Consider the following 18,411-nt stretch of genomic DNA (forward strand, 5'->3'; position numbering starts at 1 on the left):
AGTTAGAGTCTTTGCGTCAATGCAAAAGGAACCGGAGCCCACCATTGTAAGTCCCTTTTTTCTTCCAGCAATAGGCGCACATCGGATGCTGCTTTGCTTCCAATCCTGTGCCTGATGTTGCTGCTTGAAACAGAAGTGATTTCGCTGGCACTTTTGTAAAAATCGCGGCATTTTGACAAAAGTGCCGATTTCGCGGCAAATCACGAAATCCTGGAGGGTCTGAAAGATGGCGACCAAAGGAGGGAACTTCTGCCGTAAGCGGGTCAACGTCACGAAGGACACCAAATGGTGGAATGTCGACGCCCACCTGGGTCACAAAAAAAAGGAAAGAAAATAGAAAAAATAATAAAATTCCAGAACCAACCACTAGATAGCGGGATAATGCACAGCATAGTGAATCCAGAAAGTCTTCAAGCTGCAAAACTACACTGACAGGTAAGAAACTATAAGATAAGGGTGTTACAGAGAATGACCAGTGGTAGCCAATGGATTACTTACCTGTAGGGTGCCTACACCCTCTGTATGACTACTTCCTGTGGGAAGAGGGCATAACCCTGACTTAGAAGACCCAATTCCACCAAACCCAAGATGGTCACATATCAAAGGCGGCAGAGGCTTTTGAAGGCTCCTGCCTTGATATGCTGGTTACTTAGCCATCCTGCTTTGAAGAGGTACAAGCATTGTTTCTGCCCTTCGAGAGTGAGGGCTCTCATCTGCAAAGGATCAGAAACCGGTCTGTGGTGGCAGGCTGGTCTACACCAGTCAGCCAGCACACTAGTAGTCGGTAGGTTTTCAGGGGACACATCTAAGGTGTACTTTTGCTGCATATATTAAAAAAGCCATCACTGGAATCGGTGCAGGCTTATTAATACGGGCTGTTTAATACCAAACATCTGTAGTTTCAGTGAAGCCATCATGTAGGTAGGGAACTCGTAAACACTGGTGTCCAGCACATGTACTTAAAATGATCTCCCCATTTACTTGTAATATCTGCTCAGACATCACAGAGGCAGATCTGCTCATGTAGATATGTAATATAGTGCACCCTGCCTTGGGGTTGTTTCCTGCTGTAGGGGTGTCTTACCTATACTGCGTGCAGTGTCTTCAGGCATGGCAGACGGGAGGTGTGCCATGTCGGGGTTTGCACTTTTCTCTGCACTATAACAGTTAGCTTGCAATGTCTGACTGTTGCAATCTGCATGTTGATGCTGAGTTATTTTTTTTTAGAGTGGCACAATACATATGTGCAGCCCTGAGAGTCCCTCCTTAGTGCTCCATCCGCTAGGTACCAAAATTACCATTTACTAGGGACTTACAGAGTGTGCTAATGGCATTGCCAGTTGGGGAACAATTGCACCGTTTTAGGAAAATGTGTCTGCCACTGGAGACCTGGGCAGCAGGGACTCTGTGCACTTTCTGTCAAAATTGCATCAGATACCAGTCAAAAAGTGGGTGTGACCACTTCAACAAGCATTGGCATAGCCAATAGGTCTCTCCTTTGGGACCTTATAAGTATTTAATTATGCAGCACAATATCCTTGAGGTCATTTGTTGGTTGAAGTTTCAAGAAACCCTACTATTGGTTACTATAACTGACCAGGCCCTGAAAAAAGAGGGCACGCTCGTCGCCCATGAAAAACTGAAACCAACGCTGCTGTTGATGCAGAACCGGAAATGGCTGCTCGCAGCTCTCTGGGTAGAGCGTGGCCTATTCAGTCAGCCTTTGGAGACTGACCTGGTACAGAACACTTCACAAGAGCAGCACAATGCGAGCAACCAGCTGTCACTGTGAGGAGTGCCTCTTGTTTGTGAGAGGCGAGCCACTTGAGGGGTTGCCAGCAACATGTGAGTTGCCGGTGTTGTGTAATATTTGGTATCCACTTGGGATCGGGAGGCAAATGAACTGTCACAAAATTAATTTGTTTTTTCTCCAAAATGTTCTCTATATAGAGTTTTTCAAGTCCTAAAAAGCTGTATTCCTGGCTATATTATTTGCGTGGGGCTAACAAAACCACACATGATTTTAGTCCCGCGGACGGAGTGCCCTGCAGATAAAGACGAGGGCTATCCTGCTGAATCGTGTAGCCTACATTTAGCCCCAGAAACACCTGAATATTGTTGAAGAGACCAATTTACCTCACCATGTAAATATGAGGGAAGATGTCCAGGGGGGAAAGCCAGTGCTCGACCGCCATCTGTTTACAATTAACGCAACTGCAAGACGCGGGCGAGATAATGGGAAACAGATGGTGCTGATGCTCGCTCTCGCAAGCCGTAGGCCATGGGCGGATACAAAGGTGAGACATGCACCAGCCTTTGCCCAATTGCGAGCTGTCTTTTTAGGAAGATGCACGCAAAGCCCAATAGCTTGTGAGCACCGCACGCACAAGCTTCAAGAAAAGCTGTAGCGATTCCAAGAAGCCCTCTCCTAGAGCAGAGCATGCGCACTTCGCTTGACTCGACCTAAAAAGGGGCACTTTCCTACTCCATGATACACCTAAACACACTAGTAAATTGTTGGTCTCCATTTGAACGTATTTTTCCTGGCTTTGTCATCTCTGATAATGCAGTTGGCCAGGCATGCGAGGTGAGTCAATGGCTATGATATATTCGCATGTGACATTCCCTATGCAGATGAAGAGTTCAAGAATAAAGACTGGCTCCCACCCTCCTCTCCCTCCTCTTACTCCCCCTGTTGTATGAAACATCCTCTGTCACAATTGAAAATTGTGTAGTGGGCAGGCAGTACAGTAATGTGGAATGTGAATCAGGCTCCCTCCTGATAACACTGTAAATTTTTAGGTTTCGCCTAAGTGAAAACCTAATGAGAACAGTAGAGTGGCTTGGGAATCCGCCCCTCTGTTCCATTGGCTAGCTCCATAAATGGAGGCTAGCCATTGGAACATAGATCTGTCCGTCATGGCCGGACCAGATTCGTGGGCGTTCCCGCGATTTCTTCCCTCTCCACCCTTTCTGAACGTCATCGCGGCGGTGGGTGTGTGCTATTTTTTTTTTTTTTTCAAGCTTTGTTTTTGCCATTTTTGATGTGTCGTCTTCAGGGTTAGGTTGCTCGATGTCCCACTCTCCATTCCCGCCCCCCCCTCCCGCTGTCCGTGAGCCCGTTCCTGCCCCCCCCCTCCCGCTGGGTGTCTCCCACAATACCCGGGTGATGGTGCTGGCTCCAGCGCCGGAGGTGTAACTCGGAGCTGTAATAGGGCTGTGCGGGATTATTGGAGCACAAGGAGGGAGGGAGGGAGGGACGGAGAGGGGGAGAGAGCCGCTGCGGCAGCCAGAGACGAGACGGACTGCAGGGAGCGCAGGCGGCGCCGGCACTCAGGGATCCGCATCTGCAGCACGCCCTGTGTGACCCTGGACACCCGGAGAAATCCGCAGCACGCCCTGTGTTGCCCTTGACAGTGACACCCGGAGAGATCTGCAGCACGCCCCGTGTGACCCATGGCACCTGGAGACAGCCACATCTGCAGCACGCCCTGTGTGACCCTGGGCACCCGGAGAGAACTGCATCTGCAGCACACCCTGTGTGATCCTGGGCACCCGGAGAGATCTGCAGCACGCCCTGTGTGACCCTGGACACCCGGAGAAATCCGCAGCACGCCCTGTGTTGCCCTTGACAGTGACACCCGGAGAGATCTGCAGCACGCCCCGTGTGACCCATGGCACCTGGAGACAGCCACATCTGCAGCTCGCCCTGTGCGACCCTGGGCACCCGGAGAGATCCGCATCTGCAGCACACCCTGTGTGATCCTGGGCACCCGGCGAGATCTGCAGCACGCCCTGTGTGACCCTGGACACCCGGAGAGATGACCGCTGAGGATGGCACGCGCCTTACTGAGGTCAGACTGCCCATTTCACATCCTAGAGAGGGGGCAAAAAGGAGAGGAGAAGTGGGAAAGATTGAGATGTCGAAAATGAGGGAGAAAGGTGAACGAAAAGAGAGCGGGGGCCGAAAGAAGACCGAGAGAGAGGCAGTGAGGGACGGAGGCACAGAGGAGAGGAAGATAAGCTGAGCAGTGTAGGGGGGGGGGGAGGGGGGGGTGTAGAGAGGCTTGGAAACGGAGACGGGGTATGTTTGTGTTTCGGGTGCACACGCGCGTGAGCGCTTGTGTATGTGCACCAGTACATGGTGTTTAGTGCTGGACACAGGCTGCTGCGGTATTGCTGTATCCTGTTCATTTCTTTTCATCTGAGTAAAGGCCCCTGTGTGACCCCAAAAACCAGAAGCGCGTGCCCCCCTGTGCTGATCCACTCATGGTGCCTCTTGAACGAAGGGCACTTGGGGAAAGTGCTGCTCCCCCCCAAAAATTCCGGAAGCTCCTTTACTATTCTCAACCCAGTGTGAAAAGTTAAACCACCCCCTCCCCCCCCTTTTTTTTTAAATTGTTGCACTGTGATAGTTTCGCATTGTAAGCTGTCCTACGGGCACCGCTGAGGTAAAAGGAATCGCAGTACCTACCGCCTAGAAGAGCATAGAGAGGCCGAGGAGCTATTCGCTCCCCTGAGGTGCTGAACACGAGTGACCCTGGCATGGGTGAAATGCTCTCTTCTAAGCGGGCAGTCACCTCCATCCGACAGGGAAGACACTGCCCCCGCTTGTCTTCCTTGACAGCGATGGGTGGGCACCAAGTATTTTTATTTATTTTAATTTTAATGTCCACCCTTCCAATCCCTTGGATCTCAGCAAATTGTTCATTTTTCACCCTTTTAATTCATTTTTTTTCTGGGTTCTCAAATGATTTTATTTTAAGTTTAAATAATGAACTCTTTAAAGATTACTCTACATAGAGTGCGCACTCTTATACGAAGTGTTTGTGTTCCCCTGTTATTCCTCATTGTGCAGTCATTGGACGGCTCAGCCATCTCATGTCTGGGGACCTTGACTTGAACCCTTGACACGGAAGTTTTCAGTAACACGCGTCACATATTTTGGCGCAGATGTTTACAGTAGCTTCTGGACTGACATTGCTAAGATAGCTCGGCCAGTAAAGTGGGCGCTGCGGAGATTTAGATGTGAATAGACTCTTAGAAGGACTGACTCAGCACTTCATCTTTCTGAGGTCTGCAGTTAGTGCATTATTGACGTAGGTACGCCACCACCTGAGGCCAGATCGCTCCACACCTGTTTGACAGTAGTCTCCCACCCCTGGAGCTTCATTGCACACAGATTGCGTTTTTTGGGTATGTGTTATTCTCGTAACCACCAGTACATCAAGGTCAGCTTGATATGGACAAGGCATTGACCTGTCCTTGACCTGCTGTGACCTCTTCTGTGGCCTGCCCTGATCTTACAGTTCCCCATGGAGCCCTCAGTAAACACATCATGTCCAGCTTTCTGCTTTCAGTTATGGGACTTGTTGTTCGGTTTCCCTTTCCAAAATCAGGACTACATGTCCCAGAATTCGAAGCAAAAGCCTGGCCTGGGTGAGCTACGTATGCGTGACCCGGAGACACCTGGGAGCTCTGCCTGCCCTGATCCGGATATGCAGCGATCAACTTCTGGCTTGACCTCTACCTGCCGCCATGACCCCTATCTGCGACCATGACCTCAGCCGTGACCCCTAGCTGCCACCATGACCTCAGCCTTGACCCCTACCTGCCACTATGACCTCAGCCGTGGCCCCTACCAACACCATGACCTCAACCTTGACCTCTAGCTGCCACCGTGACCCTTACCACCACCATGACATCAGCATTCACCCCTAGCTGCCACCGTGACCTCAGCCTTGACCTGTTGTGAATCCGCCCTTGACCTGCTGTTAACCTGATCTTCAATGGCTTAGACCTGGCAGACTTCCCTAGCTTCCCCAGCCCTACCAGCTTTGGCGTCCGACTCCTGTCTAAGTCACAGAAGGTCGAGGTTTTTAGGGTCGATTTAAAGTTTTGCAGACGTTCTTGACTTTTTGAGGTTGTGCCAGTCATTGATATGAGGGGGTGCATGTGCACCTTTCAGGTTAAGAGTACAATGGGGGTCAATTAGACCGGATCGGACTACAACTCCCAGCATGCACTGATTTATTATTAAATGGAAGTAATCAGGTCATTCATGTAGTGATCTGGCAGCCCTGCTTGTGATTCAGAGCCGCTACGAAATGGAAACCAACAAAACTGCGCTCCTAGGCGCTAGGTTAGATGCAGACCATGCCGTGACCTCCCCAGCACGCCCAGACTCCTCGAGGTATGCTGCCCCACAAATACAACACGTCATCTCCCCTGAAAATGATATCACTCAATGTATGAGTTCCATGTGTGTTGTTTAAATCTCATTTCCCGGCCGCTGCTGCTTCCCGCTTCTGTGGTGTTTACATTGGGGTTTCTTTCAGACGGGGCGCTTGTTCTTTTTCCAGCTCGTTGCTGGTGTCGGGTTCCCGCTCTCTCAGGGCCCCCTCTCTGCAGCCTCGTTTGTTATTCTTTCTTATTCTCTGGAGTCGGTTTCGGATTTATTCTCTCTCTTTGTTTCTGTGCCTCGACAGGGAACATGTCACGGGGGGAGGGGAGGGGACAGCAGCATTACTCCATACAACTTTAAATTAACAGAATGAACTGCTCTGCAGACCACAGATGTACCTGCTTTGAAGGTACCAATCTTACGTCATAGCTGCCAAGTTTCCCAGGACCATATGGCAATTTTTAGGCCAGTCCGGGCTCTTTTCTTAGAATCAGGGACTCGTAGTTACCTCAGCATAAAACCAAGACTACAAGTCCCTGAATCCTGTGAGAGAAAACAAATCAGGCATGGTCTAACCAGTCACGCTTGGACGTGGGAGACTTGTCAGCTCACCCGGCTGAACAGTGTCATCTTCTGTGGTCCCTTCATAGGGTGAGGAGGCAGGGTCACAGGTCTCCAGACTGAGAATGTAATCACCCCCGATTTCTTCTGCAAAGTGTAGCATGCGGCTTTAATTCACCCAGTATAAAGGCATGACCACAAGTACCAGAATACAAAGGGGGAAATAGCAGGAGTGGGGGAGCTGCCAGGACCCTGTGACCCGCAGCCTGCTTACAGATTGCTACAGCAGGTGCTCAACCCACCGAGATGTCTAACCGTCAGTATGTAACACTCGGGCTTCCAACAAAAAGTTTCTCCATGAGGCGATGAATAAGATTTTTCACTATTAATGTAAAATTGTTGCATATAACACACAAGAAGAGCATGGAAGATTGGCAGGCAGAGTTGCTGCTGCGTGATTGGTTCACACAGTATCTGCTGCTTTCATTGGTCGTGATTGGCACTCAGAAAAACAAAGTGTTGCCTGATCAGAGAGTCGTACAAGTCAGGTGTATGTCGGGATAGCTAGGTCAGGTGTATGTCGCAAGAGCTAAGTTGGGTGTATGTCGCAAGAGGTAAGTCCGGTGTATGTCGCAATAGCTAAGTGAGGTGTATGTCGCGATAGCTAAGTCATGTGTATGTCGCAATAGCTAAATCATGTGGTGGTCACAATAGCTAAGTCGGGTGTATGTCGCAATAGCTAAGTCTGGTGTATGCCGCAATAGCTAAGTCGGGTGTATGTCGCGATAGCTAAGTCAGGTGTATGTCGTGATAGCTAAGTCAGGTGTATGTCGTGATAGCTAAGTCAGGTGAATGTCGTGATAGTTAAGTCAGGTGTATGTCGTGATAGCTAAGTCAGGTGTATGTGACGATAGCTAAGTCAGGTGTATGTGGCGATAGCTACCTCAGGTATATGTCGCGACAGCTAAGTCAGGTGTATGTGGCGACAGCTAAGTCCGGTGTATGTGGCGACAGCTAAGTCTGGTGTATGTGGTGATAGCTAAGTCCGGTGTATGTGGTGATAGCTAAGTCCGGTGTATGTGGCGACAGCTAAGTCAGGTGTATGTGGCGACAGCTAAGTCAGGTGTATGTGGCGACAGCTAAGTCAGGTGTATGTGGCGATAGCTAAGTCAGGTGTATGTGGCGATAGCTAAGTCAGGTGTATGTGGCGAGAGCTAAGTCAGGTGTATGTGGCGAGAGCTAAGTCAGGTGTATCTCGCGATAGCACGAATACAATAAATATTTGTTTGCCAGTATTGTATTTTCCCAAGTACTTTTTTTATAACATTTATTTCACTGGTTAGATATGTGGGCACAGCGAATCGAGGCAGCAGCTGTGTGCCTTCATGACTAGCCGATTGAATTGTGTTGCAGTTACATGTGACTTATGTCTGCATCTTATGTCCTGTTGGGATTGCATTTCTGGCACAGTAAATGTATTCATACCGTTAAACGATTTTGCCAAACTTTACGTTTTACGAGCCAAGTATAGTGTGCCCTTGCTGTAAATGTTTTCTCGTTTTACTTCCACCGCGCCAGTTCTGAAAAGGGTCGTAGTTAAAGGCCGCAGTGATTAGCATAAATTAAATGTTTCTAGTTCATATGTTACCGATTGAATACCACTTTAAGCGGAATGCCTTCCTGGGTGGTCTAATAATCTTGAAGGGACATGTCTTAAATCGAAGATTCACTACTTCAAGGAGCCTGGATTATAGAACCATCTTTTCGAGATGGCTGTGCAATTTTTGTTGGTGCTGTTAAAATATTAGAGACGTTAACAGTTAATGTCTCTCATTAGGATTTCACTTTATAACTCTTTAATTCTCTTCTCTCATTCGGTAATGTCAAATGTGCCGACATTTAAACGACAATTAATTCAGCTTCTGTGCAGGTGTGAAACACTTAACTGCCATATTAATTAACTCATGAGTGGACCAAAGTTTTTCAACCCCATTGACCGTGAAAAATGTGGTGTGTGCTATTTATCTGATCCAGTAAATTCTGATTTTATTTGGCGTGACACCTCGCAACCTATCTGGACCACTCATAATTATGTCCCAAGAATTGCTCCACAATGAAAGTATTGTAGAGATTTCAGTGAGAACTAATTTACGTGGTGTTTTTTGGGGAGGTTTACATGTTGCTTTGGGTCTGCTCCATTGTGCAAGTGCTCGTTAATGTCAAGATTGTAACTTGTCTGAACCTTTCAAAACATTTGATTGTGTGCCAAGAACAGTAAATGGGTGCAAATACCTGTTTTTCAGAATCCTTTTAATGTTGCCTAGACAAGTGGTTTTTACGGGGTGGGGGGGGGGGGTGGGGGGGGTTTGCGGGGCAGAGAGGGCTCATTGTCCTGGACCTCGTGCTCCTGCCACCAAATTCATCTTTGTAATGTGGCTGTGTGTGTGTGTGGCTGGGTGGGTGTGTGTGGCTGGGTGGGTGTGCGTGGCTGGGTGTGTGTGCGTGGCTGGGTGTGTGTGTGTGGCTGGGTGGGTGTGTGTGGCTCTGTGTGTGTGGCTCTCTGTATGTGTGTCACTCTGTGTGTGTGTGTGGCTCTCTGCATGTATGTGTGTGGCTGTGTGTGTGGCTCTCTGTATTTGTACTGCTGTGTGTGTGGCTCTCTGTATGTGTGTGTGTGGCTGTGTGTGTGTCGCTCTCTGCATGTGTGTGTGTGAGAGCGACAGCAGTGTGAGAGCGACAGCAGTGTGAGTCTTCTAGGGAGAGCTTGGTGTGTGGGAGAGCATGGTGTGTGAGAGGCAGCAGTGTGTGAGAGACAGCAGTGTGAGAGACCTTTAATTTATGTTTTGGTTTTTGAAACTTAAATAAAACGCATTGTTATCTGCAATATCATTAGCTCAAACTCGCGTAAATACGCAACCTATTGCTTTGCAAATGCTCTAGGTCTCGCATTTCCGAGAGATTACGCTATTGGCATTGTAAATGACAATGCCATTTATTTATTTATTTTCAAAACTAACACATAAATAAAAATGTTGTCATTTACAATGCCAATAGCTCTAACTTTTCAAAAGGCTAAACCATTGCATTGTAAATGCTTGTTATGTAATGGGAGCTGTTTGTGCTTTAGATTGGTTTTGTGAGAGGTTTAATGAGTGTTTTCAAATATTGTCAATCTTAAATGCACTAAAAAGTGATAAATGCTGTTGCTAGTAGCCAGCTTCTCTGATGGGGATTTTGCAAGATAGGATTTTAAAATACCTCAACATGGCAGCATTTTTTCTCCTCTCTTGTCACAAGCCTGTACACCCTTTCCTTCCAAATCTTGTTCTTCGTTTTCCTTAGACTTTTAGATGGAAACTAGCCTCTCACTTTTCCCTAGGGTCTTCTTTTGATGCACCTTTATCAGAATTCATTTAGGATTTTCCGCATTGTGTGATCTTCAACAAATAATATTGTAGCATTTTAAAGTAATTGGACCAAACCTTGTCACTTTATAGAAGAAACCATAAATAAAATCACATGCATCAGAGAACTGTTCACATATTTGTCCTCTGCTTTGACTAGACCTTTCACCTTCCTTCCCACATTAAACTGAATGCAAAAATATAAATTATGATATCCTATATGAAGACCGTAATCAGACAACATATGCTACTGTAATGCCTTCTGTAGCATTATTTTTCAAACTTCACTGTTGCCTCAGCCTTTATCAAGCAGTTGGATTCAGAATCCAAGAGAGTTAGTCATGCGGCCCAAGCTGGTTGGACAGGGTCATGATCGTAAACAAGGGTGTGTATGCTCGCAGCGTTTGCAGACTTAGTATAAACGCTTCACACTACCAGGCAGCATTGAGCGTAGAAGAAAGATTCGAATTTGCAACCATGATAGGCATTACCAGATCCAAGATTGGCTTTGATTTTTTGTGTCTTAGTAGTCCTTGTCTTTCTTTTTTTTACTTTAGGATGATCGCTGTATGATCCCACTTATCATCCTGGCTTCTTTCATGCCGCCATCTTCCATTCCCACCTTCAGGTATGTGACTCTTTAAAACGTTAGGTGTCTTCTGCAATCCCTTGTGCATCCCTTTGATGTGTTGTGTTGTGTCACCAGAGTGATACCCATCTTCAGTTCTCAGCATCAATGTGTTAATATGTTGTGTCCCTAATTGTGCTATGAAACTCTGGCCTAAATGAGTAATTGTGATTCATCTAGGCAATGAAGCCTATTACAAAGCACGTAATCTGATGGAGATACTTTGCCACGGATTCCTTACCTTTGAACTTCCCAGGCATCCGACTGGATCTTTAAATATTTTCTTTGAGTAATACCCCTGCGCGCCAGTTGGTGACGTTGAGCGATTATGCGCGACATCCTCTGCGTCTCCTATATATGCACCACTTTGGCACGCTGAATCCGTTCTTTTCTTTCCGTGCCAGTCAAGCGTGGATCCGTGAAAAGAACTAGCCTCTGTCACTTTTTGATGGGAGTTTTCGAAATGTTGTCAACCCCTTTTTATGTGAAAGTTACCATGTCAAGGAAGACTTCAGGTTTCAAACAGTGCAGCGCCTGTCACCATGCTATGTCAGTGATGAAGTGACATTTGCTTTGTCTCTGGTGTCTCAAGCGCGACCGTGACTCGAAGTAGTGCTTCGACTGCCGGGCCATAGCTGCGACGGCTTTGCTGGAACGGTCCCCAAAGCTGCTTGCGGCCTGGCAGGCGACACCACATTGCTCGACTCCTTGAAAGTCATTGTCCCGATTAAGAGGAAGTTCCCGGCTCTACTCCAGAAGTCCTAAGCCCTCTTCATCCTATCCAAAATCATTGGGACATTCAGGTAGGAGGCATAAGAAGTACAGGAAGTCGAAGTGGGATTCGACTACTCCCCATCCATTGGCCGACATGATTGAGGAACCTCTGCTTTCAAGGCCTTGTTTTTTGGAACCTGTGCCTGGGTCGACTCTGCACCTCCCTGATTTTCCATGAGCCGGATGGCCTCTGCCCAACTCAGAGAATTTTATGAGGCAATGCGTCTGATTTTTAGGCAGCTTGGCCACTCCGCCGTGCCTTTGTGCCCATGGAGTCGGGGGCTCCATTGAGTTCCACGCCAGCGGCTCCGGTGCTGCTGTTACCCCTTGGATCTGGACTAGGATCCGAACCGGCTTCGGTCGTGCCACTGAGACTTTCCCCCATGCCGATGTGCTCTCCACGTTGCCAGCCCCTGCTGATGTCTTCAGCCCCATTCTCATCCCAATCGACCCGGTACGGCATCGCCAGCCACGGTCCGTGCAGGTAACAGCGGTGGGGCCGTGTAAGGGGCTATTTTGAGGGACGATGCTGACGGACATTAATTATTTAATTTTCCCTCCAAATCCTCCCTTATCTGGCCCCACCGCCCCATCAATGTTACCTGCACCGACCGCGGCTCGGCATCGCTCGATGTTGATTCTGGCACCAACTGCGCCTCCAGGTCCTAAGTTATTTCCTGAGCCTTATTCTGAAGGGCTAGGAGTGGGAGAAGATTGCGAGGTGTAGATGGAAACCTGCCACAAGAGAAAATGGACTGGTATGAAGAATTGGGTGATGCCAGTGGGCTGGATACTATTCCAGATAGTGATATGCTTTCTCCACTTACCGTGGCTACAGAGGAGGTGGCATCTTATGCTTTGGTGATGCGAGCAATGGTGGAGGTCCTTGGCCTTCAGCTTTCTTTGGTGGCAGTCAAGCCTAACATCTTGATTTAGGTGCTGCATCCCAGGAGTATCCTCCTCTGAACCCCTTACTTCTGTTTAACAAGGCCCTTACAGACGTCCTACTGGGAATCTGGTCCAAGCCAGCACAGGGGCTCCTGTGAATAAGACAATTGGCTGCCGCCACCGCCCTGCTCCAGGCGACCCAAATTTCCTTACTACCTACCATACCCTAAAGAGCGTGATAGTCCATGCATCCGCATCCTAAGGTTGGATAGTTGGGGTAAGACATTTTTTTCTTCTGCTAGCCTTGCATTGCGGTCAATGAACAATGCGTGTTTATTGGTTTGGTATTCAGACACTTTGTGGGAAACTTTTGCAAAAGTGCTGCCACAGGTCCCTGAGGGACTTGGTCCGTCCTCTCCCAAGCAGTGTCAGATGAGACCGATGCAGTAAAGTTCTCCATCCATCCATTCATCATCATCTTTATTTCGGCAACATGTGCCATAAAAGGTACAAATGACATTAAATGTAAAACAGTGCATGTTAAAATATATAAAACCATTAAAACATATGAATCAATGTACAAATATAAGGACCAGCCACTCCACATAATAAAAATATCTACATCACATTTTATCATTTTGCAATTTATCATAGTTCCCCATCTAGAAGATATCTCCTCTTACGCCAGACTATCCCCAAATATTTAGCTATAGCAAAGACTATGTGCCCAGATAGATCAGTCTTAAGAACCCTATATGCTTGCAGGCAATGAGAGAATCCGAGATTTTTGCATAAAGGTATAATCCACTTCCTCCGCGCCTGCACAGAAGCGCTACAAAAAACAATATATGTAAATCAGTTTCTTTTTTTTTTTTTTTGGTGAACCTTTTATTAATAGTACAAGCATTTACAAGTATGGGCCTACAACCATCCCGGCCGGCCGCTAAGCTGAGCAAGAGTACAGCAAGCAATATGTGAAGTTATAGCAGTTCGAAATCCGGGGTCATAAAATACCAGTAAGGATCCAACAATCAGATGCACAAAATTGAAATCAGGATTTGCCTATATCGGGGGCAATCCTTGGTTATGCCCAGGCAAAGAGACTGGGGAGGGGGCAGGAGTCATGCGCCCCCTCTGATCCTGTTTCGCCACACTGCCTCAAGGGTCACCGCCGAGTGGACCGGGCCTTCGCCGCTATCAGCGGTCCTTCAGGTCAACGGCACCCTCCGGCCGGCTCCTCACCGCCACCAACGGCCGCTATTGTTGCATTTGCGGCCGGATGCACGTCCAGGTCAACGCCCCGGTCTCATCCCCACATGGGCCGCAGATCAGTCGGGGACAGTTCTCAGGGCCTGCCGCACACAGGAGCCGCAGGAGCAGATGGTAAGTGCCCGTTCTCCTTCTCCTAGCAAAGTACGCCTCCGTAGCTCAGGATATACGCCAGGATATACGTGAGGGGCAAGAGGGCTCACGGAGCCGAGCGACTATGCGGCCATTTCGAATGCCTGCTTCGTAAATCAGTTTCTTGTTCAGATTTACACCATGGGCAATAATGACGGGGAAGATTCGGCCCATTTACTAGTATAGGCCCGTACTGGTAAACTACCATACCTCCATTGGAGATACAATTTCCTGATTAATGTTGGGGATATGATAACTAAAACAGTTTCAAACCTATAGCTGTCCTTTACTATTAAAAATGATGACGTTAGGGTGCCAGAGCCGCTTCCTTGCCGGTGAGTAGCAATTTTACATTCCTGATACTTAGTGATAAGCTCCCTCCGTGTAACCCCCGGGCATGAAGAGAGCGGGTCAGACCATAGTGTGGGTGTCCTAATTTCCCTAATTCTTTCTTAATATAGTTTAGCCAGGGAATTTTCCCTATGTTTGGGAGGGTAAGAATTTCCTGTAATTCTAGCCGGTAGTTCACTAGCTCAGGTACAGACCAAATCCTGTGCAGGAATAATAGGGGTCGTAGGGCCAAATCTTCATCAAGAGGTCTCAGGGCCAGGTCGAGTCTAATAGGCAACAAGGGGGTACTTGGAGGAAGAGATAGGAGCTGTCTGATAAAGTTGTTCTCAGTTACTACCAGATCACGATTACACTTATGTCCCCAAAGCTCACTTCCATACATAACCGTTCCCCTGGCTTGTGCTCTGTAGATCTCTAGGGGGGGGCCCACCGGCTTAAAGGAAGATTTGTTCTTAGAGACCAATTTGATAATTCCGCCTGCCACTTGGGCCAACCTTAATTGTGATTTCTCCCATTGGTGTATCCATGACATTTTTTCATTTAGGGTAATTCCTAAATACTCAAAGGTTCGAACCCTCTCTAACATATTAGATCCAATATATGGGTTAGGGCGGGTTGTAGATGGGGAATTGAAGACCATATATTTGGTCTTCAAGGAATTTATCTCAAGGCCATGATCTTTACAGAATGCCTCGAAACCATTAAGAACTCACTGGATCCCCATTGGAGACTTGGATAGCAGCAGGGTGTCGTCCGCAAACAATCGCGGGCACCCTGCTGCCTCCAAGTTTGGGTGCGTCAGTATTCTCAACCCCATTCAAGTGTGCAATTACCCCGTTGACATAAAGGCAGAACAGGGTCAGTGCAAGCACACAACCCTGCCTAACCCCCCTGTCAACGGGAAATTTGTTGGACAATGTCCCCTCCCTGCCACATCTAACCTGGGCATAATTATCAGTATGTAATTTGATAATCATAGTTAAAAGGGGTTGTGGCACCCCCAAACCACAAAGCACAGACCAAAGTTTCCTACGAGGTACCAGGTCGAAGGCTTCTCGTAAGTCAACAAATACAGTGTAGAGACTGCCACCTTCCAACTGTACTGTTTTCCAGAATATAATAGCAAAACGAAAGACTTGGTCTATAGTGGACACCTTATTCCTGAAACCCGCTTGGTAAGGGCTAAGGATTGAATGTTCTTGCATCCATTCCAATAGACGGTCCACCATCAGCCTGGCAAAAGTCTTTTGGGGGACGTCTATTAAACTAATAGGCCTGTAGTTGGCTGGGAGCAGAGGAGGGCCCTTCTCAAAGATCGGGACAATCTCTGCCCCCAGCCAAGTAACAGGCACTGGCATCCCCTCCAAAATTGCATTGAATAAAACCTGTAGGTATGGGGCCCAAATTATAGGAATCCACTCAAGTGATAGTGATCCCTAGAGTGATGGGGAACACACAGTGTTGTTTAAATGCCCCTCACACACCAACAGGCCCCTTGGTGTCATGCTTCATCATCGGGGCCTTCGCACCCCTCTACGGGATGCAGCGTGCTGCGACTCGCGAATACGCAGGAGCACTTGAAGTGAACTATGTGTGGGGGTGTGTGCTATATACCAAGATGTGAGTGAGGTGAGGTGAAAAAATGTGGATTAAAAAATACCTGGCACGTGGGAAGAAAAAAACTTTATTAAATCCCCGGCTGGTATTATTAAAATTAAAGTGCAGGGCGTGGTTTTAAAAGATACGTGTTAGGGTATCAAACCACTGTGTTAAAAGTCAACATGTTTCGGAGGTCAAAGCCCCCTTCTTCAGGACAAGGGTGAAATGCACTTATCCTCGCCTTACTCACATGTAAGATGTAAAAGTGAAAAATAAAAATTACCACAATGTGTAATGTTCCTCACAATGTTTTATATGTAAGTGAGTGTAGTTGCGCCCAGTTGGCGTAAGAACCTGTGAAAACAAAATCATAGATAAACATACAGGTCTCAAAATCACAATTTATAAAGGAGAAGAGTAATGCTTCTCTCAAGAAAAAATCAGGTAGCTCACAAAAAATTAATTGGAACCTGAAACAAAAACAAGGAAAAATGGACACTACAAACATACACACACGCAAACCAACACAGCTCTCTGCTCAGATGGAATGAGAGCAGAGCAATGAGGACATAAAGATCTTACTTTAAGTTCCCAAATACAGGACTTCATGAGCCTTTAACGTATATTGGGGAATCCTTCCTTTCTAATCAAAAACCTAAGAGATCAATATCAGGGTTTTAGTAGAGGAACTTAAACAGCAGAGTGCACAAACTATAATGTAGAACTGCTTCCCATGGTGATCTCATAACTCACGGTTACAGCAACAGCTAATCGCCTGCCTTCCCTCAACGCGGCTCCGATGAAGTGAGCTGCTGAAGGGCTAGGGCCTTTTTATATGCTTGCCTGTAGGTAATTAGTGGGAATTGATTGAATAATGCAAGCCGGTATATGCCCAAATACGGAGGGAAACTCCCCTCGCGTCCGGTAAAACGCTAGCGCCATACGCTGATCCTCCGCGCATGTGCACAGCAATCCCCGATGGACGCATGCGCGGCTGATCAAGCAAACGCGCATGCGCGGACGGAGACGCTTCGTGAACCACACGATGCTGACGTAGTTGTTTACAAACGTCTGGGAAAGAGTGGCGATCGGGATAGAAATGTCCCGGGGGAAAAAACCACGAGCCCTGGAAACACTTAAAGGCACAGAGGTGATTTTTGGGCTAAGCTCCAATGAAAATAAATACAATAAAAATGGGCGCCCTGGTTAATTAAGGAGGTGTACCTATAAATGGGCAAGCTACTCTCACAGATGTGTGGAATATACAAACAATCAGAGGGAGCACTAGACCAATTCAAGAAAGGGTACAACATATGCCACATTCTGCTGATAAATAGAACCCTATAAGTCCAGTAACAAGCATGAGACCATGCGTATACTGCAGACAAAAAACGTTTTCACCTGAGAAGGTTCCATGGAATGGAATCATTCAGTCCGGTGGTGTCGGTTCCCAGCCGAAACACCCACCGTTGTTCTTTTTCAAGGAGACCAATCTCAGAGGGTAATTGTTCAATTATTGTCCACTGTAGCTCATTCACACAGTGTTGACTTTCAATGTAATGGGTTGACATTTTTGTAGTTTGTTTTCTGCACCTGATGTTACTCTTGTGTTCGTTCAGCCTGACCCTGACGGGTCTGGTGGTCATGCCCACATATTCCTTTCCACATGGGCAGGTGATTAAATAGACTACATTTTTACTATTACAGTTAGTAAAAGCACGCTGTTCCCATGTAGTCCCATTGGAAAAAGTGAGCGTCTGTGTCTTTTTTGTGAGGTGGCAATTATTGCAGTTACCACATGGGTAATGCCCATGTATGCCTTGTAACCTCGTCTGATCTTTTACAGGAGGAGGTGGTCGAGTATGAACGAGCATATCTCTCAAATTCCTACCCCTTCTGTGAGCAAAGAGAGGTTTCTCCAAAGTTAAGCCACCACTTGTTAAAGTGCGCCAATGTTTGTGGACCAATTTCGTCACTTGGTTGCTGACCGGACTGTATGTGGTGACACAAACAGTCCTGTTTGCGGCATCCTCCCTACGTGGATTGTCCTCCAAAAGGGCATCTCGGTTATTGTTTCTTGCTCTGGTAAAGGCTTTGCGGATCACAGTTTCCGGATACTTTCTCTGTCTGAGTTTTTCACTCAGATGGGCAGTTCTTACGCCTACGGCGGAACTGTACTGATGTAGCCAGATACAAGACCCAAGCCAAGGATCTGAGTGAAAAACTTTAACAAGTGGTGGCTTAACTTTGGAGAAACCTCTCTTTGCTCACAGAAGGGGTAGGAATTTGAGAGATATGCTCGTTCATACTCGACCACCTCCTCCTGTAAAAGATCAGACGAGGTTACAAGGCATACATGGGCATTACCCATGTGGTAACTGCAATAATTGCCACCTCACAAAAAAGACACAGACGCTCACTTTTTCCAATGGGACTACATGGGAACAGCGTGCTTTTACTAACTGTAATAGTAAAAATGTAGTCTATTTAATCACCTGCCCATGTGGAAAGGAATATGTGGGCATGACCACCAGACCCGTCAGGGTCAGGCTGAACGAACACAAGAGTAACATCAGGTGCAGAAAACAAACTACAAAAATGTCAACCCATTACATTGAAAG

The 18,411-nt window shown here is 47.2% G+C and overlaps 1 protein-coding gene across 1 annotated transcript in view; it reads left to right on the plus strand.

The window, feature by feature from the left end:
- LOC147669133 (condensin-2 complex subunit G2-like) overlaps positions 1-18,411 on the plus strand; it is a 399,698-nt gene that overhangs the window by 168,260 nt on the left and 213,027 nt on the right. The window contains exon 17 of the mRNA XM_086948201.1: positions 10,707-10,777. Coding sequence (XP_086804327.1) covers positions 10,707-10,777 — 71 coding nt within the window. The remainder of the gene's footprint in view (positions 1-10,706; positions 10,778-18,411) is intronic.

The sequence above is a fragment of the Lissotriton vulgaris genome, unplaced genomic scaffold (assembly GCF_964263255.1).
Source record: "Lissotriton vulgaris unplaced genomic scaffold, aLisVul1.2 SCAFFOLD_836, whole genome shotgun sequence".
NCBI lineage: Eukaryota > Metazoa > Chordata > Amphibia > Caudata > Salamandridae > Lissotriton > Lissotriton vulgaris.